The following is a 27,634-nucleotide window of genomic DNA, read 5'->3' on the forward strand; positions in this document are numbered from 1 at the left end:
CTCTCTCTCTCTCTCTCTCTCTCTCTCTCTCTCTCTCTCTCTCTCTCTCTCTCTCTCTCTCTCTCTCTCTCTCTCTCTCTCTCCTATCTCTCTCCGCCACTTGAGGGATTTTAAGATTTCATTTTCCGCGGACATGGTCATATATGTAAATAGGTAAACCATATAGACACACTCTCTCTCTCTCTCTCTCTCTCTCTCTCTCTCTCTCTCTCTCTCTCTCTCTCTCTCTCTCTCTCTTCGTTATTTATCTCTACTTTTCTCGTCATTTCTTCCTTTTTTCAATGTTGTGTTCATCTTGGATTACTTTTAAACTCTCTCTCTCTCTCTCTCTCTCTCTCTCTCTCTCTCTCTCTCTCTCTCTCTCTCTCTCTCTCTCTCTCTCTCTCTCTCTCTCTCTCTCTCTCTCTCTCTCTCTCTCTCTCATTTTTCTAATCTAGTAACAGAGAAAATCGGAGTGTGACTTTTAATATTAGCACTCAGTGGAGGCCTAAGCTGATCCTGCAGAGGAGAGTCACCCTTAGAAGCGGGGAGTGTAAGGGTGAGAATTAGCACGGGGGTCATGATGGCTCCTTAAGATAATAGAGGCACGGGATTCTGAGCTATATGGGAGGGGGGTTAAGGGCGATTATAAGGGAATGGGTTCAGTTTGTGTCCTCATAAGTGTGATTATGTTGTCCATTCGTTGCGTATTTCCTCGTTTCTCACACGTATTATAGTGCTGGTCTCTCTCTCTCTCTCTCTCTCTCTCTCTCTCTCTCTCTCTCTCTCTCTCTCTCTCTCTCTCTCTCTCTCTCTCTCTCTCTCTCTATCGTTTTTCTTTTCTTTTATTTTTACGTATTCAAACTTTATATTCTTTTGTGTGTATGTGTTATTTTCTGTCTTCCTTTCTCTCTCTCTCTCTCTCTCTCTCTCTCTCTCTCTCTCTCTCTCTCTCTCTCTCTCTCTCTCTCTCTCTCTCTCTCTCTCTCTCTCTCTCTCCTCTATTTATCTTGAATTGTTTTACTTATTTACTTAATTTCAAACGTTTTATTCTTTTGTTTCCATGTTTTTAAGTCTTTCTTTCTTCCTTTTTTTTTTATCGTTTGTCTTGAACTTTTACTTCTCTTATTTTCAGGGTACGATGAATTATTTATTTTTTTGTTTTTTGTACGTGTTTTCTTATCGCAATTTCGTGTTCTGTGTTAAATTGCGATATATTTTCATAATTTTCTCTCTGTCTCTCTCTTTTATTTATTTTTTTTTATCGTCGTTTCTTTATTGCAGTTACATTTTATTTATTGTATTTTCTCATTCTCCTCCTTTTTTTTTTTTTTTTTTACTTTATTCTTTTCGTTCTCTTACATGTAATTATTTTGTTCTACGTATAATATTCTGTCCTCAACCATCGTGTGTGTGTGTGTGTGTGTGTGTGTGTGTGTGTGTGTGCGTCAGAAGGTGGGAAGGGAAGGGAATCTCTCTCTCTCTCTCTCTCTCTCTCTCTCTCTCTCTCTCTCTCTCTCTCTCTCTCTCTCTCTCTCTCTCTCTCTCTCTCCTTTGCGTGTGTACTTATCAGTCGGTTCCGCTTCAGTGCCGCCGTTCAAATATGTATGCGTCTATCTCAGTATGAACGATGCCTCCTCTTCCTCCTGTTTTGCGCCTCCTCCTCCTCCTCCTCCTCCTCCTCCTCCTCATCCTCCTCCTCCTGCTGGTTCCTTCTTACTAGCCTTCATTTCCCGCTTTTCACGACTCATTTGCAACGGTGGCCAGGCTGGGCGGCTCCATCTGGCTCTAGTGATCCGTTCAGCAGGTCATGAGATAGAGAAGGAAGTGAATTTTAAGGGAGGAGGTTCATTTTTTTTTTTTTTTTTTTTTTTTGAGGGGGAGAAGAGGAAAGGGGGGTAGTAATGGAGGGATTGAGGGTGAAGGGGTTTGTGATGGTTGGTGGTGTTTGGTAACTGTGCGTGTTGGGTCGTGTGTTGGGTCTCTCTCTCTCTCTCTCTCTCTCTCTCTCTCTCTCTCTCTCTCTCTCTCTCTCTCTCTCTCTCTCTCGCTTCAGTATCCCATAATAAACTGAATGAAAGCGGTCACAGTGGGGCGGTGGGCAAGGGATGGGGCGGGGAGGGGGAGGGGAAGAAGGAAGGGGGTCCAGATCCCTTATATCAGCCTAATATAACCCTTTTGTCAGCCTCGCTTATCCCCCTAGTAAAGTTAAATCCCCCTTAGCGATCCCATTGCCTTTCACGGGCACGGTGGCAACTCCCTCTGATCGCTTATAAACTTTTCAACACTTTACCCGGGGAAGTTTCTGAAGGAGGATTCGATTCTTTATACATAGATTTCGATTGTTTTTAGATTTCCATAGTTGTTTTTGTTTTTTTTGGTAGTTTACTTAGTGTTTATTTATCTTTGTTTATTTTTATTTTATTTTTATTTTTTTTTTCGGGAGCGAGGCGGTTGTTTTCTTATTTTGGGCCCTTTACTATATTTGGAATTTAAAAAGAAGTTTCAACTCCTTAGATTTTTATTCCATTTAGATTTTCCTCTGTGTTATCTTGATTTCTTGTAATTTCAGTTTCTCTCTCTCTCTCTCTCTCTCTCTCTCTCTCTCTCTCTCTCTCTCTCTCTCTCTCTCTCTCTCTCTCTCTCTCTCTCTCTCTCTCTCCTTTTTGTGTTGTTTTCTTGTTTTTGTTGTCACTTTACTTGGAATTTGATGTTTCGATTTTTTATAGATAGCTTTCGATTCCCTACAGATTTATTTTGTGCTATTTTGGTTTCTTTTAGTTTTCTTGAGAATTTTTGTGCTTTTTCTTATTTTTGGTACGTTCCTGTACTTGAAATTTAAAGATAGGGTTGGACTTCTTGTAGTAACTAGTAGGATTCTTAAAAATTTTCTGTACTGTTCTTATTTTTTTATTTTCTTTTATTTTATTTTTATTTTTATTCTATTTTATTATTTTATTTTATTTTTCTTTTATTTATTTATTTTTTTCTGGTGGTTTTTCTTACTTGTGATTTCTGCGAGGCCCCACGAGGGAGGACGAGGTGGTGGTGGTGGTGGTGGGGATGGTGGTAGTAGCGAGTGAGGACCGGAAGTCTTTGGGAAGTTTGTGCCATCTCTTCCCTCGGTCCGTCTTGGGAACTCTCTCTCTCTCTCTCTCTCTCTCTCTCTCTCTCTCTCTCTCTCTCTCTCTCTCTCTCTCTCTCTCTCTCTCTCTCTCTCTCTTAATGTATTGGTTTCATTTATTTTCGTATTACTGGCTCACTTTATTTACCAGTTCAATTTATATCAAAGACTTTACTTCCATTTTTCTTTTCCTTTTCTTTTTTGTTCTTTTTTTTTGAGGGGGAAGGGAAAGGGGAGAGCATGTTTCCCATACGACCATGTAAGTAATTTATTTATTTTTTACTATTTTACCTTTTTTTATTTTTTTATTTTTACTTTTCACACCTTAGATGACTTTTTTGGTTTACATTTTCTTTATCTTCCTTCTTCCATCTTTTTTTTTTTTTAGGAAACTGCCGTAACAGGATTTTTTTTTTTTCTAACGTCTATTTTAAGGCGGAAGAAATAATTAGGTGGCGAGGCAGACGGCGGAGAGTGTGGCATGTGACGAGTCCTTTTAGAGGCGAGTCATATACGAATTTCTCACCCTCAAGAATACGAGATTGCGAATTGCGCTCGTGTGTGAGTGTGTATTTGGTGGTGGTGGTGGTGGTGGTGGTGGTGGTGGTGGTGGTGGTGGTGGTGGTGGTAGCGCAGGTAAAATATGCATTACTGAAGGAAGGTGTTTTGTATGTTACCTAAAATACCTCCTCCTCCTCCTCCTCCTCCTCCTCCTCCTCCTCCTCCTCCTCCTCCTCCTCCTCCTCTTTTCTTCTTCCAGTCTTCCTTCCACATTCTATTTTCCTCCCAATTTTTCTTCTCCTCTTTCCTCCCTTTCTTCCCTCCAGCTTTCCTCTCCCTCCTTCATCGCCCTCCATTATTTCCCCTCCCTCCCTCCCTCAGTCTATCATTTTCTTATCCTCCCTCTCAGACACTTCCATTCTCTCTCTCTCTCTCTCTCTCTCTCTCTCTCTCTCTCTCTCTCTCTCTCTCTCTCTCTCTCTCTCTCTCTCTCTCTCTCTCTCTCTCTACTCTCTTTACGTCTCTTTTCTCCTTTCCTTATCTTCCCTTCTCTCATCTCTCTTGCATTCTCTCCTTTATTGTTTCCCTTCGCCTTCCTACCCCTCTTCCTTGATTCTCTCTATACCCTCTTTTACTCTCCCTTCATTCTTCCTTTAGTCTCTCCCCTGACCTTCGTCCTCTCACCTCATTTCTTATTTACGAGAAGGAAGAGGTTGTGGGTTTGCGAAACGTACATATTACTCGCATCTTTTTAGCATATTTATCGGGGCCACCAGAGAGAGAGAGAGAGAGAGAGAGAGAGAGAGAGAGAGAGAGAGAGAGAGAGAGAGGGAGAGATTTGGTAACTTTAAATATCTGATAAATCCTGAATCTCTTTTTCCTGTTTATATTCTTGTTCTTCTTCCTGTTCTTGCTCTTCTTTTTTTTTGTTTCTTGTTCTTCCTTGTTCTGTTTCTTACTCTTGTTCTTGTTCTTGTTCTTGTTCCTCTGCTTCTGTTTCTGCTTCTGCTTCTGCGTCTTCTTTTTTTTCTGCTTCTTGTTGTTCTTCTTGTTTTTCTTTTTCTTCTGCTCTTTTTCTGCTTTTTTTTTCTTTTTTCTTTTTTTCTTATGTTGTTGTTGTTGTTGTTGTTGTTGTTGCTGTTGTTGTTATTGTTGTTGTTGTTGTTCTTCTTCTTCTTCTTCTTCCTCTTCTTCTATCTTCTTCTTCTTCTTCTTCTTCTTCTTCTTCTTCTTCTTCTTCTTCTTCTTCTTCTTCTTTGACGCGACTTTACTTGCTTAAGAGAGAAAGAGAGAGAGAGAGAGAGAGAGAGAGAGAGAGAGGAGAGAGAGAGAGAGAGAGAGAGAGAGAGAGAGAATATCAAGACACCTCCGAAACTAAATTATCTTACTATATTTCATCTTTTTTCGCTATTATTTCCTGGAATTTTTTTTTCTGGAATGGCATATTGAGCAGGCTATTTTCTTTTTTTCTCACTCTAGTTATTTCGTGCTCCCTCTTGGCCTGCCACGTAAAGAAATAGAAAAGAAAACGAGAAAAGAAAAGAATAAAAGGGGAAAAAAACATTCATATATTCATTTTCATGCTTTTTATATAGTTACACGTCTTTCTGTATTTATTTTATATGGGATGACAGTGTGTTGTTGTTTCTTCCCCAAAGGTTTACATTTTTGTCAGAAAGTACACCATGTTTTAGTACAGAAAGAGTCGTAATAAATTCCTCTTACTTATTTGTGCTTTTTTTTTTTCCTTTTCTTTTTTTTTCTCGTGTTCCCCCTTCCATATTTTTGTTCCATTTTCTATTTCTCTTTTCCATTTTTTTTCGATTTTTTTTTTTTCTCTCTTCCATTTACTATATATTTTCTGTGTGTTCCCTTTTCTATACTTTATTCTCCTATTTTTTTATCTCTCTTTAATCTTCGGTTTATTTGTTTGTTTGTTTGTTTGTTACATGATTGTTTGTTTTATGTGTGTGTATTCTGGTGTATTTTTATTTCTTTCCTTTAGTCATTCGTTTTTTTTTTTTTTAATCTTTATGTATGTTCTCTGTGTTTCATTTATATTTATCCTTTGTTTATCTTTCTGTTATTCCTTGTGGTGGTTTTCCTTTTATTCTCTCTCTCTCTCTCTCTCTCTCTCTCTCTCTCTCTCTCTCTCTCTCTCTCTCTCTCTCTCTCTCTCTCTCTCTCTCTCTCTCTCTCTCTCTCTCTTTTCATACATCTCACCTCTACATACACACACACCTGGACAGTACCGAGTATAGACCTAAGGGCGTGTTGCTCCTCCCGCAGGCGACGGTGGGGACCTGAGCGAGGACAGCAACCCGGGCAGCAGCGAGAACAGCAGCAGTGAGGATCAGGCAAGACTACACCTGAAGAGGAAGCTGCAGAGAGAACAGAACCTCCTTCACCAACGACCAGATTGATAGTCTTGAAAAAGGTGCGTGGTTGTGTGTGTGTTAGTGGTTTAGGGAGAGAGAGAGAGAGAGAGAGAGAGAGAGAGAGAGAGAGAGAGAGAGAGAGAGAGAGAGAGAGAGAGAGAGAGAGAGAGTTTATATTCCATAATAATAATAATAAGAAGAAGAAAAGGAAAAGACAAACAGCAACAGCAAGAGCAACAACAACAACAACAACAACAACAACAAAACTCAAACACACACACACACACACACACACACACACACACACACACACACACACACACACACACACACACACACACACACACACATACAGATACTTTCCCTAAATAAAATAAATAATAATAAAAAATCATAATAATAAATAGATAAATAAAAAAATAAAAAAAATAATTTACCTAATCTAATCTTACCGACCTGTGATCCGTTGCGCCTCAATATGCACTTTCCTCCCCAGAGTTCGAGAGGACACACTACCCTGACGTGTTTGCCAGGGAGAGACTCGCGGCCAAGATCAACCTGCCCGAAGCAAGAATACAGGTGGGAAAATGTTGGGCTCAGGTGAAACTTTAGCAAATGACACTGTGATGCTTACTTGATTTTACGCCATCTGTAGACGAAAGACTCTTGCGTGTTTGCCGATGAGGTGAAGTTAGTGTTCTGTCACTATGATTTCACTGAACAAAAAAGTTAAGCTACAGTCATGAATGGGTTTTTGTCTTCCTGTCACCTGTTTTATTTTAGTTTCATATCGAAATATTCCTTACGAGAGGAGATTAAAGATTTTAAATTTATATTCTTTAGAGAGTGGAGCTGAGAGAGGTATTTAAGTGTCATAAGTGATATAACGAAGGTGATATAAACAAAATCATCATCGTTATTAATCAGGACAGGACTGTAAGTGATGGTTCAACATTGATAAAGCTGAATCAAAATAATAAACAAATAGTAATAATAATAATAATAATAATAATAATAATAATAATAATAATTTAGATTTATGATTATTTAGGTGTTTGAATACTTGTGTTAAAAATATTAGGTTTGTTAGACCACAGAAGTAAAGAGTCGTGAGAAACGCGCTTGCAATAGAAGTTACAGTCCCGCCAGCAAGTAACACTCCACCACCACCACCCGTCCCCCACAGGTGTGGTTCAGCAACAGACGTGCCAAGTGGCGGCGCGAGGAGAAGCTCCGGAACCAGCGCCGCACCGCCGAGGGAATGGCGCCCTCCTCGCCCACCCGCATTATCAACAACTCCTTCACGCCCACGCCCATGTACACGCCCCTGCCGCCCCCGCCCGTCTCTGTTGGGGATACGTATGGGTGAGTGGTGATGGGCACTGTGATTGCCTCTTTTTGCTTTTGTCGTCCTTGTTTTTTTATTCTTGTAATGGTATTGTTCTTGTTATCCTGGTTCTTTTTTTCATCATCATTATCTTTTCTTCTTCTTCTTCTTTTCCTTCTTCTTCTTCTTCTTCTTCTTCTTCTTCTTCTTCTTCTTCTTCTTCTTCTTCTTCTTCTTCTTTTTCTTCGTTGTCGTCGTCGTCGTCTTTCCTTTTTTTTTTTCTTGTTCTGATCTCTCTCATTGATCTTTTTTGTCATTTTTTACCATCCGTATTATAATTATCATAATTTTCATCTTTCTCTTACCCTCCTTCGCTTTTCATATTTCCCGTTAACCTTTTCACCCTCACCAATGAAATAAGAGATTAAAAAACATGCACTTATCCAAGAAGAAGAAAAAGTATCATTCCAATTTCCCCTTCAGTACCTAAGCTAACCTAACCTAATCCAACCTAACCTAATCTAACCTAACTAACCTAACCTAATCCAACATAACCTAACCTAACCTAACCTAACCTAATTTAACCTAACCTAACTAACCTAACCTAACCTAACCTAACCTAACCTAATCCAACATAACCTAACCTAACCTAACCTAACCTAATTTAACCTAACCTAACTAACCTAACCTAACCTAACCTAACCTAACTAACCTAACATAACCTAACTAACCTAACCTAACCTAACCTAACCTAACCTAACATAACCTAACCTACTTGCCTCCCTCAGGTCCATGGGCGGCGGCGGATTCGGCATGACCTCCACCGTGTGTCCCGTCGCCTCCAGCCCCAACTGCCTCCCCGCCCAGCAGCCTCCCGCCCACGGCCACACCGGCAGCCCCGCAGGCATGGGGCTGGCCAGGGACAACCCCCACGCCCCTCACAACCACTACATGACGCGCCCCTCCTACGAGTCCCTGTACTCCCACGCCCGCGCCTCGCCCACCTGCCCGCCCATGCTCTACCATCACCACCACCACCAGTCGCCCCACGCCCATGAGTACAACACGCCCACGCCGCCCAATTCCCAGGCGGGTGAGTAAAGTGAGACAGTAATGTAAAGGTATATTGAATAGTAATTTAGTAAAGTCGGTTTTAAATGAACAATAAATAATTAGTAGTAGAGTAATACTGATGTTAAAAATTCATTTCGCCAACCTGTTAATTCATGCATATTGTAAAGTAATGTAAAGCAATAATGAATGGCTAAGTAGTAAAGTGAACAGTTAATAATTAATAATAGAATAATATTAATGTTAAAAAATTTCGTGGTACCTTCTTAAATATCTCCATTCACTATAAATAAAGAAAGCAATGATTATACATTTTAAGATTAGTTCTAGTGTTTTCATATAATTTTCAGCAATTTGTGGATGTTTAGCTAATATGCATGCGTGTGTACATTAAAATCCCTCTTATCCGGCATCAACGGGACCGCCGACATGCCGGATACTTGAATGTTGCCGGATACTTGAATAAAAGTGAAATTATGTCCACAATCATCACCCTACACTCACGCATCTTACCATAACAAAGATCAGCTGATCTTAATCAGCAGCTGATCTGATCAGCTGCTTAAGTGTAAGCACAACACGCTTCCTCTTTTCTACAACTTTAGGCATGATGAAGGCGTCAGGCGATAAACAGTGCACACGAGGGACTGAGTCACTGAATAAACACAGTGCAGTGGGCCGCAGGTGGCGCGAAGCAGTGCGCTCTGGTGGCGAGGGGATAAAGTATGCCTCGTGCGGGAATTTTAATCGATTTTATGAGTACACATTGATTTTTTATTGATTTTAAGGCTAGGGGAAAAATGTGCCGGATACTTGAAGCTGCCGGATACTCGAATGCCGGATGAGAGGGATTTTACTGTATATTCATTTATGTCCGTAACACAAAAAATATTCATCTTTACATCAGTGAAGTAAGAAAAAATAACTATAATAATGAATGACAAGATGATTCACGAGACCAGATGATGTGGGAATGTACAGTGAGTGATATTACAGTACACAATGCCAACGCGTAGCCCTTGCCGCCTGACTGTGAGGCTTAGGAACAGACAAATCACTCATACCCTTACCCACACACACACGCACACACACATACACACACACACTCACCTACGCCTTCACCCACGCATTTACTCACACACACACACACACACACACACACACACAACCTCATCTACGCCTTTTTCCATGCCCTGCACTTTCTCGCACGCCCTAACCCACGCCTTGTTCTATAACCTCACACAGACTCACACATGCCCTGACCCACTTTGACCCACGCCCCGCCATTCCAGGTCTGCTGTCCCCCGGCGTGTCAGTGCCCATCGCCGTGCCTGGACAACACCACGACATGAACTCCCAATACTGGACCCGCCTTCAGTAGCCGCCACCACGCCACGCCACGCCATGCCATGCCGCCGCCGCCACCACCACCACCACCACCACCACCACTACTACCGCTACTACCCCCGCCACCGTTACTGCCACTACTACAGCTATTGTCAACTTCAAGCGATTGGGCAGCTTCTCTCTCTCTCTCTCTCTCTCTCTCTCTCTCTCTCTCTCTCTCTCTCTCTCTCTCTCTCTCTCTCTCTCTGCAGTGACATTATTAGACATATGACCTCGACTTTCCCTTTTTTTCATATTCGTAGTGCAAGATGTTAAGGTGACCAGTTGAAAAGTGTTAGGTTACGTTTTCTCTTTAACTCTATTTACTTTTTTTACGTATTTAGATAAGTGAGTTGATCGGTTGGTCTTCGATTACGTCTAATGACAGATAAAGAAAGGAAAGATAGAAAGAAGGAAGAATCAATTAATTTCATTGTAATGTAATTTCATTTTTTTCTTTTTTCGCTCTTTCGTGTATGTGAGAGAGAGAGAGAGAGAGAGAGAGAGAGAGAGTAGTTACGTCAAAGCAAGGCTAGCACGCAAGACAGGCTCTACCAGTGAAAGCTTTAGGTCAGTTGTGTGGTCAGCCTGCGGGGGCATGACAAGCCTCCACCAACACGTGTGTATAACTCGTGACTCAGAGACGTGACATAATTACTAATCATCTCGGTGAAGCATTGCTAGTCTCAATACTCACACGTTAATTAGAGTCATTTATTTGTGTTCGCGTCTTTTTAAATTGAAGGAAAGTTTCTTTACTGATCCATTAAATTTTGAGGGGAATGAAGTTTACGTAGTTATCTTTTATTTCATTTAGAGAGTGATGTGGATGTAGATTGCGTAATGTGGAATTTGAACTCAATCGGTCTTTCTTTTTCTTTTTTTCTTTTTCTTCTACATAGTTATTTTTGTTGCTCCAAAATAGTGAGCAGCAACAAGGTCATATGGCGCCGCTTAGGAGAGAGAGAGAGAGAGAGAGAGAGAGAGAGAGCGCCACTTCCCCCGCCGAGAACTTTCTTGAGTCAGTATCGAAGCAGCGAAGCGAGAGTCGAGCAAGGTGGTGGTCGGTATTCCTAGTGACAACTGTTCCCTCACCGCCGCGCCGCGCCGCCACCTCCACCTGTGCTGCGTGTGAAGTGGTGACGTGCAGGATACTTTGTGCGACACCAAAAAGACAAGAACTTAAGTTACTGAGGAACACTTATAAGATGAGTCATGAGCTGTTTCGATTGTTTAACCCGGTGATTTGCTCTTCCTCCTCCTCCTCCTCCTCCAGTTACATTCCCTCTAGCGTTTACTGATCTGGTGATATTAATGTAGCAACTTATTCTCATCATAACCTCCCACATCACAGTCACAATCAAAAAGAAAGTCAAATTTTATATAGTAAGAGTTTTAGTCACTCGCTGTCGCGGTAACGTTGGCAGCCCTGCTCAAGTCTCGTGATGGGTCAGAGCGGGTGGTCAGTATTCTGTGGGCACGAGTGAAGGTGTCATGTGATCATATCGTGTTCGTCCTACTTTCCTCGCCGCAGCAGCAAAGAGGGCCAAGCACCGCGTCTTGTTTGGTATGTTCAGTTATTGGTGATTTTAGATAATAGGACTGCATTAGTCTGAGATAAGCGTGGGACAGTCAACTACTCTCATACACTCATCAAACTAGTGCAACACATCGGGGACTGGAGAAGGTGAAGTCTTACGGCTGTTCCTAAAATTGGCGAAATCATTAACATAACGTGATAATCTGTCTTAGTATTGCTTGCTAATTATTTCCTTTATTTATGCTTTAAGTAAGTGTTGGTCATTTTTTGTATTACGCTGGTTATTTCTTAGATTGCATGAGGTCTTATTATGAAGATCTTACGTATTACTCATTTTTTAAGGTGTGTGTGTGTGTGTGTATGTGTGTGTGTGTGTGTGGGAGGAAAACTCAAACTGAATCCGAAGTTCTCTGTGTTCCTTTACGTTGCGGCTACAGGCTATACAGAGAATGTTTATTTACATTTACATTTCTAATTATTCCCGCTTATATTCATGATTATTCCATAATTTGTCGGTGCAGAGAAGGTAGCAGGAAAACGTAACGAACCAAGATCACCATATATTGCCTTACATTACGACTACAGAATTTTAACGTTTTCATTTTTACTTCTAATCATTCCTTATTTCTCGATGGGGGAAAAGTGACAGGAAAGCTTACCGAGCGGAAGTAACATTAGATTACGTTTTGTCTAGACATTACCAAGAGAGAATGTGGGTGTTTCCATAGATATTTCTAATTGATTCTTAATCCTCGGTGGGGAAACATGGCAGGGAAACAAAAATACCATTGAATTTCCACTACAAGCTTTAGAGAATGTGTTTATTTCCATATAACCTTAGTCATTCCTTACTTCTCGATGCGGGAAAGGTGGCAGACAAACTTATAAAAAAAAAACATATCCCTTAGTTTCTGACAACAAGCTTTAAAGAACGTGAAGATGTGATTATTTGTACTTACCATTCCACGTGTTTGAATGGCATGAGTGGTGGTGGTGGTGGTGGTAGCGGGGGGGGCGGACCCAGCAGAAGTGAGGGAGATCAGCCAACAAAGCAGACTCTCCCTAAATACCTTAACACTTCCCCAATTCCAGTCTGACTTTTTTATACTCCGTGCGGTTGGTGACTGGTGACGGAGTCGCCTGCCCATTTCTGTGCATTATATCAGGAGGGAGTGACGGCAGAGGAAGAGAGCACTTGATGAATGTCTGTATTCTTAAGCTAAGTACGTACTAACCCCGCGCCACGGTTCACTGAGGGGCCTGCTGCTCTGAGAGGTGCAAGGTCCAAAATAACAGAAAAAAAAGAGGTATGTTTATAGAATCTCTCCCGTCTCACTTTGACGAGCGATTTTCTTTTTCTCTCCTGGCAAGTAAAAAGGAATTCATGTAGTTCATTATAAAATACATCGTTACCGCTGCTATTTCTTTTTTTCTTATTTTATTTATTTTTTTTTTTTTCGTAGGTAAAGTTACGTCTCTCTCTCTCTCTCTCTCTCTCTCTCTCTCTCTCTCTCTCTCTCTCTCTGACAATGAAACGTACGATGTTACTTAGCAGACTAAAAAAAGAAAAATCCTAATGAAAGTCTCGCCAGTCATAGTGAAGCGGGATTGATTCTGTAATGAAGCCAAAATGTAAATCCCGTTCGATACACGTTTCGGAGCGTCGAGAGTCCGAAGCCGCGTCGCCTTCGCCATTGGGCCTAAAAGAGAACGCGTTTATATTTTCATCAGGGTACTCCAAGAATCGAATTATTTTTATTTTTTTTTTTTATGTACTTGTAAATGAGCGGTATAAACTGGGCTGTACATAACACTGTATAAAAGAGTCATTAGCGAGTGAGTAATGGAGTGTTTCCTTCGTTAACTCTTGTGTGTACAGTGGAGGTAGACACGTAAGCAAAGTTTGACGGGAGCTACTTTATATATATATATATATATATATATATATATATATATATATATATATATATATATATATATATATATATATATATATATATATATATATTTTTTTTTTTTTTTTTTTTTTTTTTTTTTTTTTAGGGAGAAAGTTTTGTGAGTCTCCCGTTAAAGTGAGGGAAGCTAAGTGTGAATTTGCAGAGTCACGCTCGTCTCACTCCAGGATGGACGAAACTGTACTGTCTGGTGGTTAAAACTGTTCATGTGCGTCTTTGAACCACATGCTGCTCCTCAGCTACTTTCAAAAGGCTGTAGTTGAAGCTACACGGATTTTTATTTTTATTTTTTTCATTATTATTATCATTATTATTATTATTATTGTGACAGATTAACAAGATTTCTACATTATGAACGGGAGAAACACTCTTGAGAACTCGGCTAATCATCTCTGTGGCCTTAGAAAATAGTTGTGGTGAGAGAGCGAAGTGTCTCAGAATACGGGCCTTTGTTGCATCGTCAATATCTTCAAGTAGCTTGCCAAGTAAAATTTTGCTCAATAGTTGAGTATTTTGCCACACATCCACTGTTTGACGTTTTCCCTTCATCACAATACTCTCAGTCTCGACTTCTGTTAGCAATCTTAAGCCTGACAACTGATAGATTCTAAGCAAACAGAACTTAAGATCGCGCAAAAATCCTAAACGGTGAAACTGAGTACGGCATGTTACTCTACTATTGTCAACGGCTGTCCAGTATTCTGTAAAAATGAGATACAAAAAACGTGACGGCAGTGCACAGAACGCCAGACAAGAGAGTCTCGTTCGCCGGAGTGGAACGAGCTTGGTTCTGCCAAGGTACCCACCAAGTGGCCTCACCGATGCTATTCATATCATCCTCCGCCACCCTGTACTGTATCATAGGCCTGCATTCCGAAGCACAAAGGAGTAGTCGTGTCCGAAACTAATGCGCTTTCACACCTTGTTTCATTATTAATATAAAGATAAAAACCCAGGAAAGCTGTGCACTTTGAGGAGAGCACGTAACGAGGGGGAGTCGAGGCTTCCATACTTTTATCATTACTCTACATAACTAATCCCTATTTTAACGTGACATTTGTAACGCCCAAAGTGGCTCTCATGTCTCAAATGACCGCAGCTCTCCGCTCATCGTTGACATGCTTAGTTGCTACTGACAATAAAACAAAAACATGTTATCAAGGAATGAGGGAGGACGCTTGCCTTAGGGGGTCACGGGGCGGCGCGGGAGCCAACGCCGCGCCACCAGACACGGCGGGGCGCCTCACCGGGGTGTTGTGTTGGCCACGACAGTCACTCCACGATGCTCGTGCCGCGAGCCTGCCACCGCTCCTTCCATCCATCCCGGCAGTGAATCATTTAGTAGAAAGCTCTAAACATCATCCAAGCGTTGAAGTATTGGTTGATGAGTAAGTCTTGGTGGTGAGGGTGAGCCGAGCAGACCTGGAGTGGCTGTGCAGCGCCGAGCCTCAAATATTCTGTCATCACGGCATCAGGCGCTGACCAGTTTTATATTTGTGTTCATAGGGTGCCCTATATTTTCCTTAGTAAAACATTATACGGGCTTTTTTTTTCTGTCAGTTTCGTATTTAGGAAATGTTTCATGAAAACGCCTCAGAAAATTCTGGACACGCCGCGGAAGGAGAACACAGGTAGTATGTAGTGGTGAATCAGGAACACCTGTTTGTGTTTTTCATCACAATCCTACGTCTTCCAAGTATCGTAACCAACCCCCGCGGTGAGGAGCGCGGCGCCCCGCCAGACAGCCTGAGTGTTGGCTCCCCGCGCCGTCTTGCAGCATAACGTGTTTTTGACTGACTCGCTTTGTGGAATGGACCACTGTCTGTAATAAAAGGTTTCAGAAGTACATCTTCCTGTCTTGTTATTGTCCCATTGGTGTGGTGGAGACGTGGGCAGAAGGATGTGACTGTACCCATTTAGTGTACTGTCTTGAGAGTCCTTTGTAGTGTTAATAGCGATGGAATCACATCTGGTAGCTTCTTTGTTTATTGACGAGGTAGTAGATGATACAGAGTGTGCTCGCTTCAGAGTCTAGCTCTAAACTGCCCTCTCGATGGAGAGATCAGGCGCTATTTATTTGTTACAAATCATTAAGAGAGCGTGAGATGAAGACGGGAAGATTAACATGTCTCTGGGATAATCCCAAGGAAGGAACAGGAAAGGAATGTATGCGCAAGTGTTTCCCCAAGGGACAGAGACACTAGGCGAGGGTGAGGTGAGGTGCAAGCTTTCACCTGAGAGAAGTGGCATTCCTCTGATATACAAGTATAAAAAATAGTAGTAGTAGTAGTAGTAGTAGTAGTATACTACGTTATATTGTTACATGACAAAGTGGGGGATGGGGGGAAAGGAGGTAACTGCAGGGAGAGAAGGCCGCGCTGTGGCTGCGTTGCCGCAGCTCTTCATTCTTTTGTCCTTTGTGTTTTCAGCATTCAGTGTGTTTCTGGCAGTTTGCAAGCAGCAGTGGTGCACAGAATGTGTTGGAGATGTAATAAACCGAGCTGTTCATAGGAAGGTTTCCGGCCAAGGGCAGCAGCCAGGCGGTGCGTCAGTGTTGCTTCTTTTTACCAATTTGATTATTATTATTCTTTTTTATTTGTATGTTCTCGGCCATTTCGCGGTTAATGGTTTCAGTTTTACTCCAAAATAAAATTTCATTGGTTCCAAAATGTGAAACAGACAGATGGGCAGAGACTGATTGACAGACAGACGAACATACGTGCAGACAGACTGATCTAGCGCTCATAATGATATAGATTCATAGATTCATGTGAGGAAATGTCTCTCTTTTATTAACACAATATGTCTTTGATTAATAATACACTAAATATAGTTGGATAACACCTGTCAACCGATGGCCGCGTGCCAAGGCCAGTTTGAGACGGAGCTGGGTGGAACGCGTGCGTGGTAAACGCTACAGGGCGGGCATGAAGGAGCCGCAGGTGGGGAAGTTCTCAGGCACGGGAGGCACGTCATCGAGTCCGCCCACGTGCAACGCAGCCACCATGTCCATCTCGGAGTGGAACACCAGGTGGCAGTGCATGAGCCACCAGCCTGCGGGGCGGAGCATTAGAGTGGGGGGGAGAAATGAGGGGCATTGACCAAGGACAACAAAAGAACAAAAAATAAATAAAACAAAAGGTCTCTCAGATGGCAGTCCCAAAAGTGATATGAAAAAGATCCCAAAATTGGAGATTAAGTGCAGTATTGCAATCCTATCTTCTTTTTAACAGGCTTTAATGGAAGTCAGTTTTCAGGAGTGTTTTCATGAAACTATAAGTTTAATGAGGATTCTGCATCATCTGTGGAAAAATAAATGTGTCCTTTGAGAACAGTCATATGAGTCCGAAGCGTTTCAAGACGCCCAGGTGACGCAAGACTGTCACGAGAGCGGCGAGGCGCGGTTTGACTCACCTGGGTTGTCTGCGGTGAACCTGATGATGGTGTAGCCTCCGTCAGGAATGGTGACAGTGTCCTTCAGAACGGCGTCTTCCAGCTTGCGTGTGATGCCGCCAGCCGCGTCCAGCGCCGCCACCTCCGCCAGCGAGGTGTTGCTGCGGCAGAATACTCCCGTTAGGTACAGTTCATGAAAAAATTAAAAACCTTATATTCAAACAAACTCAAACTCTACAGATCAGCCGGAAATTTTTGGAACTTTCCATTTTTTGTAGTATTTACCTATGTTGAAGACAACAAAACAAAAGATGCACAAATACAACGAAAAACCTACGATGGAAATAAGAATTGATTGATGGATTCAAGACGCCACGACATCAGGATTACATGACACTTAATTATAAATACAGAGCTGCCTGATTCGATACAACGCTCAATCATCGGAAAAAACCGCGGAATACTCACTGGCCGAGTCTCCCCATGGCCACCACGTGGAAGTGGTAGCCGTGCATGTGGAAGGGGTGGTTTTCGTCACCAATGTTGCCTTCGTCCACCAGCACGAACTCCACCGTCTCCCCAAGCGCCACCTCCAGGACGTACGTGCACCTACAGAAGTCTCCCTCGCATATCGGATCCTTCGAATGTACGAGGCATACACTTCAGGACACTTATCCTCTAATTCTGGATTATCCTTTTGAACTTTCTTTTAGCTACTGGCACTCTCATTGGGCCTTTTTCTCACGTTTTATTGTCAGTGACCCTCTTACATAAAAAAAAAAAAAATCACTGGAGATCAAACCCTTGGCGTGCAGTCTTGAGTGTTTTGTCGTCTTACCTCAGCTACTTTAAACCGCCTCTGATGGGTGTTTTTTTTTGGGTTTTGGTTTCTTATCTCAATCACTTTGAATACCCTCTAATGAATGTCATTGTGGTTTCAAAGACACTCTCGTTACTTATAATTAACAAGGGCTCCGCTTCACCAGTGAGAGTAAACACCCACGAAAACTCATTTAAGTACCTCTGCAATCTGTGAAAATAGTCCTTATAAAGATCTTAAGCGTTTTAAAATTTGAATCCATCTTATCAAACAAACTGAAGAACTTTGTCATGTAGAAAACCATAGCACTCATTCAGAAACTCTTGGGGTTATTGTTCCTTATAGACTGTTAATGTAAGGGAAGGGGCTTAACTTACAGTCTGACTCTTAGCAAACTCCCCTTTACGTTTTCCTTTCAATTATTATATGTTTCCTCCCCTGAACCTTTTAACAGTAGTGTAAATGTTTGGACTTCACGAGCATGTGTTAGTTGAAGAGGGGTGTATCTACTGTATATGACACCCTCGGCAGGTCTGTTCACAGATCTAATTTAATGGCATCTACTTCTGCGAGTGTCTCTGGAGCTACAAAAAGTTAATAATCGAGTATTATACTCCATTCATTTCTGTCCCTTGCGTTTTCCCTCCATATGAAGTCCTATTGTCAACTTATAATCTATCATTATCAGGTTTTGTAAGGAGACTGTCATCGTATAGGAGAATTTCTGTGTGTTGTGTTTTCTCTCCATATGGTCTTCCAGTCAGTTTACAATTTACCATCCACACCAGATAGAATTTAGATTGAGGAAAAACATGAACTGAACACAAAAGATTACTCGTCGTCTGACTTCGACTATGTCCCTTTCTCTAACGCCTATAAGAGAGTTGGATAATCACCTGGCCATAGTAGCACAGCGTCGGTTGCGGGTCGTGGGGCTGCGAGAGTGGCGGGGAGGGGGGGCTGAGGAAGGAGATGCCGTTGATCTGCGGAGTGTTGACCTGCCACTCCTCGCTCACTGCGGGACACCAAATGGACTGTGACGCTGAGGGACTCTTTGGCCACACGAGGCAGTAGCTCGGTGACATCCAATGCTATCACTATTACAAATCTTAAGTTAGGCTCTGCTTTCTAGAGCTTTGAAACCGTTTACCCAGATGCTGTTCATTCTTACTATTTGCGGTACAGAAGTCATTATCTCTTGAAATGAAATTATTTGTTAACATTCAGAACATTGTAAAAACTGTACGCATGATACACGAAAAGGAAAAGATAGAGAGAACAGAAGGTTAATTTTGTCCTCTCCAGCCTACGCAGCTATTAAAGACACTAATGCAAAAATAAGTGTCTGGAAAAATATTGGTTGTTGTGGTAAAATTTTCTCTTTGGGTGAAGGGGTAATTTTAGACAAGTGACAAAAGACATCTAGCCGTGACCTAAACTGACCTGCGTTGTAAGGATAAAGTTCGGGATTGTACAGCAGCGTGTTGTTGACCCGCTTAAAGTCGAAGCCGAGATAGAACTGCTTGTCGACCGCCTGCTGCAGCATGGAGGGCATGAGGGCATCCAGCTCCACCATCGTGACCTCCTCCAGGGCGTCGCCTGCAGTGTTGAGAGGGTTCACCACCTGCAGGAGGGAGGGGCGTGGTGGTGGTTACCCTGTGTTGTCTGGTACTACACAGGAGGAGACCACTGGCAGACAAGACACTTATCCTTAGTTTAGTGAGAAAGTGGTGATAACAAAAGAGCGTAGGAGAGAGAAAGGGGAAGAGGAGAAAAGAGCATGAAAAACGGAAATACAAAAGGAGATAGAGAGTGTCCGGCCAGTCCTGGAAGCTGTTACTTATCATCAAATTTTGGATAATCCTTTTCGCATTCTCTTTAGGGACTGGCACCCCGGTGAACATTTTAGTGTCCCTTTTACATAGAAAGAAGCAACTGGACAGAGACAGACTGAGTGACTGATGAAAGGAAAATACATCAATTATTTTCAGTTATTTTTCATGTGTCTCACCACTTTGCGTAGTGAGATGAAAACTAGAAGAAAGTTAGGAACAAGGAAGAGCAGAAGCAAAGGGAGAAGGAAGAATGAAAAGAATAATTTGAACAATAAGAGCAAGTAGAACAAGAACGAGAAGGCAGAGAACGAAGACAAGAAGAAAAACAATGACAAGAGGAAAGACATTAAGACGAAAAAAAAAGGAGAACAAAAACAAGAAGGAAACTCAGACAAATATATATATATATATATATATATATATATATATATATATATATATATATATATATATATATATATATATATATATATATATATATATATATATATATATATATATAATGAAAGAAACAAAAAAAGATGAACAAAAATAGAAACACAAAAAACTCAGCTGAAAGATAAATAGAAGAGTATGAAGAACAAAACATACACACACACACACACACACACACACACAAAAAAAAAAAAAAAAAAAAAAAAGAAGAAAAAGAAGAAGATTAGGAGGAAGAGCAACAAGAAGACGAGGAAACCAAGCCAAGACGCACCACGCCTGGGTAGCTCGGGTCGTAAGTGAGGGACCCCAAAGGTTCTTGGTCCGGGGCTCCCTCGTACCGCAGCACGGCGCCCTGCACGCACTCCATCTTCCTGAGGGAGGAAAACGGGGGCTGCTTAGTGTTGCCTCAGCTCACAAAGTAGAGTAAAGGATCAAGGTGAAGAAAAAAAAAAGATGGAGTGTACATTTTGTGGATTTGTAAATAGAGAATTTTTTTTTCTTTTTTACATTAGATCCTTGTGTGTGTGTGTGTGGATTTAATGGTGACTGATTTACTGATTAACTGACTGAATGGTTGACTGATTGGGTGACTGACTAACTGACTGACTCACTGATTTACTGACTTGATTAATTAACTTATTGATGGTCTGATTCATTGGCTTATTGATTGACTGATTGACTGATTAGCTAACTGACCAAATGAATGAATCAATGAATAACTAATTGATAAACTAACTAGCTAGTTAACTAACATTAATTTACTTACTGACACTAACTGACAAACTAATTATCTAATCAATTAACTCAATAATTAGCTAACTGGCTGACTGACTAACTGACTAACTGACTGACTGGGTGATTCACTAATTGTTGAATGAAAGGAAGAACATGTACTACTTGTAACAGCCAGACAAACATTACATTACCCTCCTTTCGTCACTCCATCACCAAGCACACAAGAGACAGAGAGCCGCCACTGATACAGCGCGCCAGGGAAGCAAAAAACTCACGAGCAGTCGATGAGTCCGTTGAATCTGAACCAGTAGTTGTCAGTCGCCTGGTTTGCTTCCAACACTACGTCAAACCTTTCACCTGCGATGGAAGAGGGAGAGGAGATTATAGGACAGGTAGTAGAGGTGTATAAGTGACATTAAGGACTTCCCACACCGCTCGGGCACTTTCTACCTTTCTGTATTTCTATCTAATTGTCTTTCTTTCTTTCTGATTCTCTTTTCCGTAAACTCCTTTTATTCTTCCTCATCGCATGTTATCACATTCTTTCTTGTTCCTTTTCTCTTTCTTTCTTGTTTTTGTCTTTATTTATTTTTCTATCTTTCTTCTCTATTCTGTAAACCCTCTTTCTTCCTAAACATATTCCTTACATCTTCCTCTCTATTTTTATTATTCACGCACTCCATCCCCAGCTCTTATCCTCTCAACTCCAGTCCCTTGTAATCTAAGTTTTCTATTCAATACATTTTTTTAAACTTGTCATTAGCAATATAAGAAGGGTGATATAGACAGAATCCTTAGATTTAGGATAAGACAAGGAGTAATGGGGTCAAGCTAGATGAGGTCAGATTTTATACAGGACATAGGAAAATATTGGTTCTCAAATTGTGATGTATCTCTAGAATGGATTCAGTAATCAGGTTGTTAGTGCCGAGTCGAGTTTTAAAAGAGAATTATATAATTCATGGATAGCGATGATGAATGGATATCGATGTGTATGTTTTATACAGACTGCCATGTATAGGCCTACCGGCTTCTTCTAGTTTTAATTACGTTCTCATATTCAAAGACCGGAGGGTAATAGTTTGTATTTTTCAGTTGAGTCAATTATCAACGAATAAAAGCAGTATTTTAGATTTAGTATTTACGAATGTTTGAACATATGCCCACAAAGTCCGTGAATTTTAAACGAGCGATCATAACATGTTAAGAATCTCACAGGATCCTCTGATCAAAACAAAGGATGATGTGGTTGTGGCACCATACCACACTCAGGGAAGGCACAAGCTGTGGTGAGTGTGATGAGTGTGGCGGCCTGCTGCTGTTCACGCGTCATTCATTACGTTAGCGTCAGGTGTTGGCGGGGCGGAACTCACCTGAGTAGATCACGAAGGAGTCCGTGATGAAGGGCACGATGGGCTCACCGTCCGTGGCGATCACAGCCAGCTGGTGGCCGTCCACGGAGACCACCACGGGGCAGTTGAGACCCGTACCACCGACGAACCTGAGTCTGTGCCTGAGTCCCGGCGTCACTTTGATCACCTCCAGCGGCACCTGCGCCGCTTCGACGCCTTCCAGCTGGGGCGGGACAAAGGTGAAGCTTAATACTTGACAGCTGAAGACAGTAGCACACTTGTTGCCTCATACGAGCGACCATACAGTACACGATTTTAGTGAGTGAGGATAAGTACGGGGAGAAGTCGTGTCAGTGGAAGGCTCCACCACATCCAGCAAAATAAACTGAAGCTGAATCATTGCACTGGAGGACGTGACTTAACTATCTGAGACTGATCACTGGGCCTTGCTCACCTTGGCTGCGGAGTTCCTCCCCTTGCCGTTAACTAAGATAGTCCTGGCGTAGTCGTCGCCCTGGCTGTGGTGGCGCCCCGTGAACTGCGTGGCGACGGACGTGTGGCTCCAGTCACTGAGCATGATGACGTGTTCCGGGAGGTCAGTGTCGTAGAGGCCGCGGTGAGGGTCCTCTGCTTGTCTCACCACGAGGGACCCGAGGACGCCACTGGCGCGATGGAGACCTGAAGGAGAGGCGCGGTGTGGTGAGGAAGAAAGACACTCAGTATTCGATTGTCCTACCGGACTCATCCTCTCTCACTTCCTCCGCAGTCCGGGACTTCCCCTCAGTCTCGAGTCTGATCTACTGAAGACCGAAAAAAAAAAAAATGGTAACTGACAGATTCTAAGTAGATCAAAAGACTTACGATTGAGAGAAAACACTGAACATAGAAGTGAGTGTGCCGGACAAATTATTGTTTCGGCGTCTTAACACAATTACCTTTAACACGCTCTTATGGAAGATATTTGGGTCTTCAAGAATTTCAAGATTCTAGTAATGGCTGAACAAATTATTGTGCATCATCTAAAGAAAAATAGCCGTGGCAACCCGACTGATCATTAGTGTTGTCTCTGAAATTAGTAAGGAACCAGCGAGCCAAGGAACAGAAGGGCCACGCCACCTACCGGCATGGGAGTGCCAGAAGAGGGTGCCGGGCGTGCTGGCCTTGAAGTCGTAGCGGAACTTTCCGCGTATCACGGGGCACTGGGTGAGGAAGGGCACGCCGTCGTAGTACTGCTGGTTCCTCATGTGCATGCCGTGCCAGTGGATGGTCTCCGTGTCGCTGAGCAGCAAGTTGTACAGGTCCACCACGAGGCGGTCCCCCTCGCACACCTGCATCAACAACGCGGCTCAGGAGGAGGTAGACTTTTTTTTTTTAACCCTTTCAGTGCGATATGCAACAATTCACAACGTTAATAGCAATGTATGGAATCTTAATAAGCATCTACAAGAAAGAAAGGGATAAAAAAAAAATTGATTTTGCGATTTTTAGGCAGTACAATGTTTGGAGGTGGCTGTAGAACAAGAAAAGTGGTTAGTGATTAAGGAAAGACGTCCCAAATAGTGGTAAAAGGGTTAATATATTAGGGAAAGCGGTCAAGGATAAAAGGAAAATCGCCAAAAATATAAATGAAATAAAATAAAAGCAGACGTAGATATACAAATAAACACAAATGTTTTCCAATATCAAATCAAAGTTTCGTATGTGACTCACGCTATATAGGTGTTGAGGCGTTAGAGGAGAGGTGAGGGGCGTGTTACCTGTATGGAGGGGCCGGGCAGCTGTCTGTTGATGGTAATGACGGGCCTCGGGACGCCATCTGCTGAGATGCACTCCTGACGGGAACAGTCTTCGAGGTTTTCTGGGCAGTTGAAGCAGGCGCGGCTCATGGTGTGGTACTCCTGCAGGCTGAACTCATAGTGGCAGGTGCGCGTGTCTCCGATGACACACTCACGCTCGCACTCGTGAGCAGCGCCTGGGATGACACGCAAAGGTCATACGTAAGGATACAAGAGACTGCACGAGAAGAGATACTGGGAGGCTCTATAATGATACTAAGAGACTATACCAGGGGTGGAAAAACCCGGTATTTTTAAACAACCCAGTTTTTTTTTCTTTTTTTTTTTAGTGTGTTATTGGGTTTTATTGCCTTTTTAGGGTTTATTTATTTTTTGTTTCTTCCTCCTATTTATATGAAAATCAGTTTAAATAAGCAATTAAAAAGTAATCTAGAGTGAAACAAAGTTTGAAGTAATTATATATATATATATATACTCGTATATATACGAGTATATATATATATATATATATATATATATATATATATATATATATATATATATATATATATATATATATATATATATATATATATATATATATATATATTTTTTTTTTTTTTTTTTTTTTTTTTTTTTTCATGTAGGAGGGCACCGGCCAAGAGCAACAAAAACATTAAAAAGGAGGAAAAAAAAGTCCATTGGGGTCGTTAAAAATTAAAGGATAAGTGTCTTGAAGCCTTGTTCTTGAAAGAGTTCAAGTCATAGGAAGGAGGAAATACAGAAGCAGGAAGGGAATTCCAGAGTTTACCAAAGAAAGGGATGAATGAATGAGAATACTGATTAACTCTTGCATTAGAGAAGGGGACAGAATAGGGGTGAGAGGCCGCGGGAGGAGGAGAGGAATGCAGTTAGCAAGATCAGAGGAGGAGTTAGCATGAAAATAGCGTTAGAAGATAGCAAGAGATGCAACATTGCAGCAATGAGATAGGTTAAAGACAGTCAGTTAGAGGAAAGGAGTTGATAAGACGAAAAGCTTTTGATTCCACCCTGTCTAAAAAAACGGTATGAGTGGAACTCCCTCCCCCTCCTATACATATGAAGCATACTCCATACATAGACAGATACTTGTAAGGCCTCTGTACAGTACAGAGTTATCAGCTGTTGGGGGGGGTAGGAAAACTGGTGGAGACGACTCAGAACACCTAACTTCATAGAAGCTGTTTTAGTTAGAGATGAGATGTGAAGTTTCCAGTTTAAATTATAAGTAAATGACAGACTGAGGATGTTCAATGCAGAAGAGGGGAACAGTTGAGTGTCATTGGAGAAGAGGGGATAGTTATCTGGAAAGTGGTGTCGAGTTGATAGATGGAGGAATTGAGTTTTGAGGCACTGAACAATACTAAATTTGCTCTGCTCCAATCAGAAATTTTAGGGAAATCATAAGTCAGGGGTTTTGTGGCTTCCCTGCGTGAAATGTTTACTTTCTGAAGGGTTGGACGTCTTCGAAAAGACGTGGATAAATGCAGGGTGGTATCATCAGCGTAGGAGTGGACAGGAAAAGAAGTTTGGTTTCGATGATCATTGATGAATAATAGGAAGAGTGGGTGACAGGACAGAACCCTGAGAAACATCACTGTTAATAGACTTAAGAGAAGAAGTGACCGTCTACCACAGCAGCAATAGAACGGTCAGAAAGGAAACTTGAGATGAAGTTACAGAGAGAAGGTTAGAAGCCGTAGGAGGGTAGTTTGGAAATCAAAGCTTTGTGCCAGACTCTATCTAAAGCTTTTGATATGTCCAAGGCAACAGCAAAAGTTTCACCAAAATCTCTAAAAGAGGATGACCAAGACACAGTAAGGAAAGTCATAAGATTACCAGTAAAGCGGCCTCGATGAAACCCATACTGGAGATCAGATAGAAGGTTGTGGAGTGATAGATGTTTAAGAATCTTCCTGTTGAGGATAGATTTAAAAGTTTAGAGAGACAGAAGATTAAAGCAATAGGACGGTAGTTTGAGGGATTAAAATGATCACCCTTTTTAGGAACAGGTTGAATTTAGGCAAACTTCCAACAAGAAGGAAAGGTAGATGTTGATAGACAGAGCTGGAAGAGTTTGACTAGGCAAGGTGCAAGCACGGAGGGACAATTTCGGAGAACAACAGGAGGGACCCCATCAGGTCTATAAGCCTCCCGAGGGTTAAGGCCAGCGAGGGGAAGGAAAACATTAATACGAAGAATCTTAATGGGTAGCATGAAGTAGTCAGAGGGTGGAGCAGTGGGGAACAAACGCTAAATCATCCAAGGTAGAGTTTTTAGTAAAGGTTTGAGCGAAAAGTTCAGCTTTAGAAATAGATGAGATTGCAGTGGTGCCATCAGGTTGAAATAAAGGAGGGAAAGATGAAGAAGCAATGTTACTGAAGATGTTTTTGGCTAGATACTAGAAGTCACGAGGGGAATTATGTAGATCTTGAAAGCTTTTGACACTTTCTATTAATGAAGAACAGACACTTGTTTAAGTCAAGCTGATGCAGGTTGGTCCGGTTGGACAAAGCCTGTCTTAACTTGTACTGTACAGGAAATGAATGGCTTGACTACTTTTACATTTTTTTTTATGTATATTTACATATATAGACCTTATTTATCAATATGATATATATATATATATATATATATATATATATATATATATATATATATATATATATATATATATATATATATATATATATATATCACATTTTTTAAACAAAAACAAAAAAACAATTAGGCTTTTTATGGCAACCCTGACTATAACACATGTGAAGAGATGCTAGAACCCTCTATAACACATGAGAAGACATTATCCATGAGAAGAGAAACTGGGAGGCACTATAAAAATATACTAAGGGACTCTGTAGCACATGAGAAGATAATAGGAGGCTCTATAGCGTATTGGAAAATACTGGGAATTTCTATAAGGCATGGGGAAATACTGGGGAGGCTCTGTAACGAGGGTATCTGTTGACCTACTTACTGCTCATGGTAAATTACATGTGGGAAAGGAGAACAGAAATAGAACAAAATTCTCCGATTCACAGCCACGGTTAAGAGTTCCACTGTGTTTAGCGTTATTCACTCAATATCAAGTCATCTGATCTGCTAAGAATCCACCTGTTATTAGGTTTTGTGAGAAGATTGACAGCACAGCAGAGGACTCGCTATTGAAGGAAAACCCGAGACAGTAAGTGAGTCAACAAAATTACACGGACTTCTGCCCACGACTGTACTACCTTGCAGGAAACTTACGTGTACATGGAAATCTTATCGTAGAGAAAGGAGTCAGAAGAATATGAAATACTATACTATACTATTATTGATGTGGGTGGGTGGGAACTGAATTAATGGCTAGTAATCTGGTATTGTCACTTGACTCATCTGAGAAAAATAATCAATTGTCGGTAATAATGTGTCCTGTAAATATTTGTCTAATGTGAACTTCAAACTAGTATTGTTGCCAGGAGTGTGCTCCGTTGTTAACAGTTCAGCTATTAGAAAGAAAAAGATCTAAGTTTAACCGCGTGACATTTCATCTTTTTTTTTAATATCACTCTATTCATTCCCTCTTGTTATTGTGGTGTAATGTAATGTAATGTAAGAGCCTTGCTTTTGCTTTATGAACCTTGTTTTCTCGTATGACTGCAGGAGCTACATTGTACGTACTGCGCAATCTGTACTCTCTGCCTGTCAGTCCCGAAAATACGCTATAACAGAGTGCTTAACCTTGACGCATGACTCACCAGCAAAGGCAGCGGCCAGCACCAGCAGCAGTGACGGCGCAGAGACGGCCTTTGCGGAGACTGACGACATCCTGATGATAAGGGTGATGTGATGAGGACAGTGAAGGTGATGAGAACAGTGAGAGTTTGTGATGATGTTGATGTGAGATGAAGGTGATAAATTCGGAGAAGTGTCGGGGTCTTGTGCACACTGGCACACAGACTACATTAGCTGTGTGTGTCGCGGGGCGCAGTATATATTACCCTCGC

The 27,634-nt window shown here is 41.6% G+C and overlaps 2 protein-coding genes across 2 annotated transcripts in view; one reads left to right on the forward strand and one right to left on the reverse strand.

Moving 5' to 3' along the window:
- LOC135089964 (paired box protein Pax-6-like) overlaps positions 1-13,220 on the forward strand; it is a 73,358-nt gene extending 60,138 nt beyond the window's left edge. Inside the window, 6 exon segments of the mRNA XM_063986152.1 lie at positions 5,894-5,994; positions 5,996-6,041; positions 6,479-6,561; positions 7,169-7,347; positions 8,098-8,402; positions 9,673-13,220. Of these exon segments, the coding sequence (XP_063842222.1) occupies positions 5,894-5,994; positions 5,996-6,041; positions 6,479-6,561; positions 7,169-7,347; positions 8,098-8,402; positions 9,673-9,761 (803 nt within the window). The 3' untranslated portion in view covers positions 9,762-13,220.
- A 2,812-nt stretch (positions 13,221-16,032) lies between these two features.
- On the reverse strand, positions 16,033-27,595 carry LOC135090147 (uncharacterized). The gene is made up of 12 exons (XM_063986542.1): positions 27,386-27,595; positions 23,589-23,803; positions 22,952-23,159; positions 22,286-22,509; positions 21,853-22,054; positions 20,755-20,836; positions 20,016-20,115; positions 18,918-19,098; positions 18,371-18,489; positions 17,123-17,292; positions 16,676-16,815; positions 16,033-16,315 (listed from the first exon to the last, which is right to left on the reverse strand). Exons 1-12 carry the CDS (start codon positions 27,453-27,455, stop codon positions 16,176-16,178), a joined length of 1,851 nt encoding a protein of 616 aa, XP_063842612.1. The 5' UTR covers positions 27,456-27,595; the 3' UTR covers positions 16,033-16,175.
- Between the last annotated feature and the right edge of the window lie 39 nt (positions 27,596-27,634).

Source organism: Scylla paramamosain, chromosome 34, assembly GCF_035594125.1.
Source record: "Scylla paramamosain isolate STU-SP2022 chromosome 34, ASM3559412v1, whole genome shotgun sequence".
In the NCBI taxonomy this organism is placed as follows: Eukaryota; Metazoa; Arthropoda; class Malacostraca; order Decapoda; family Portunidae; genus Scylla; species Scylla paramamosain.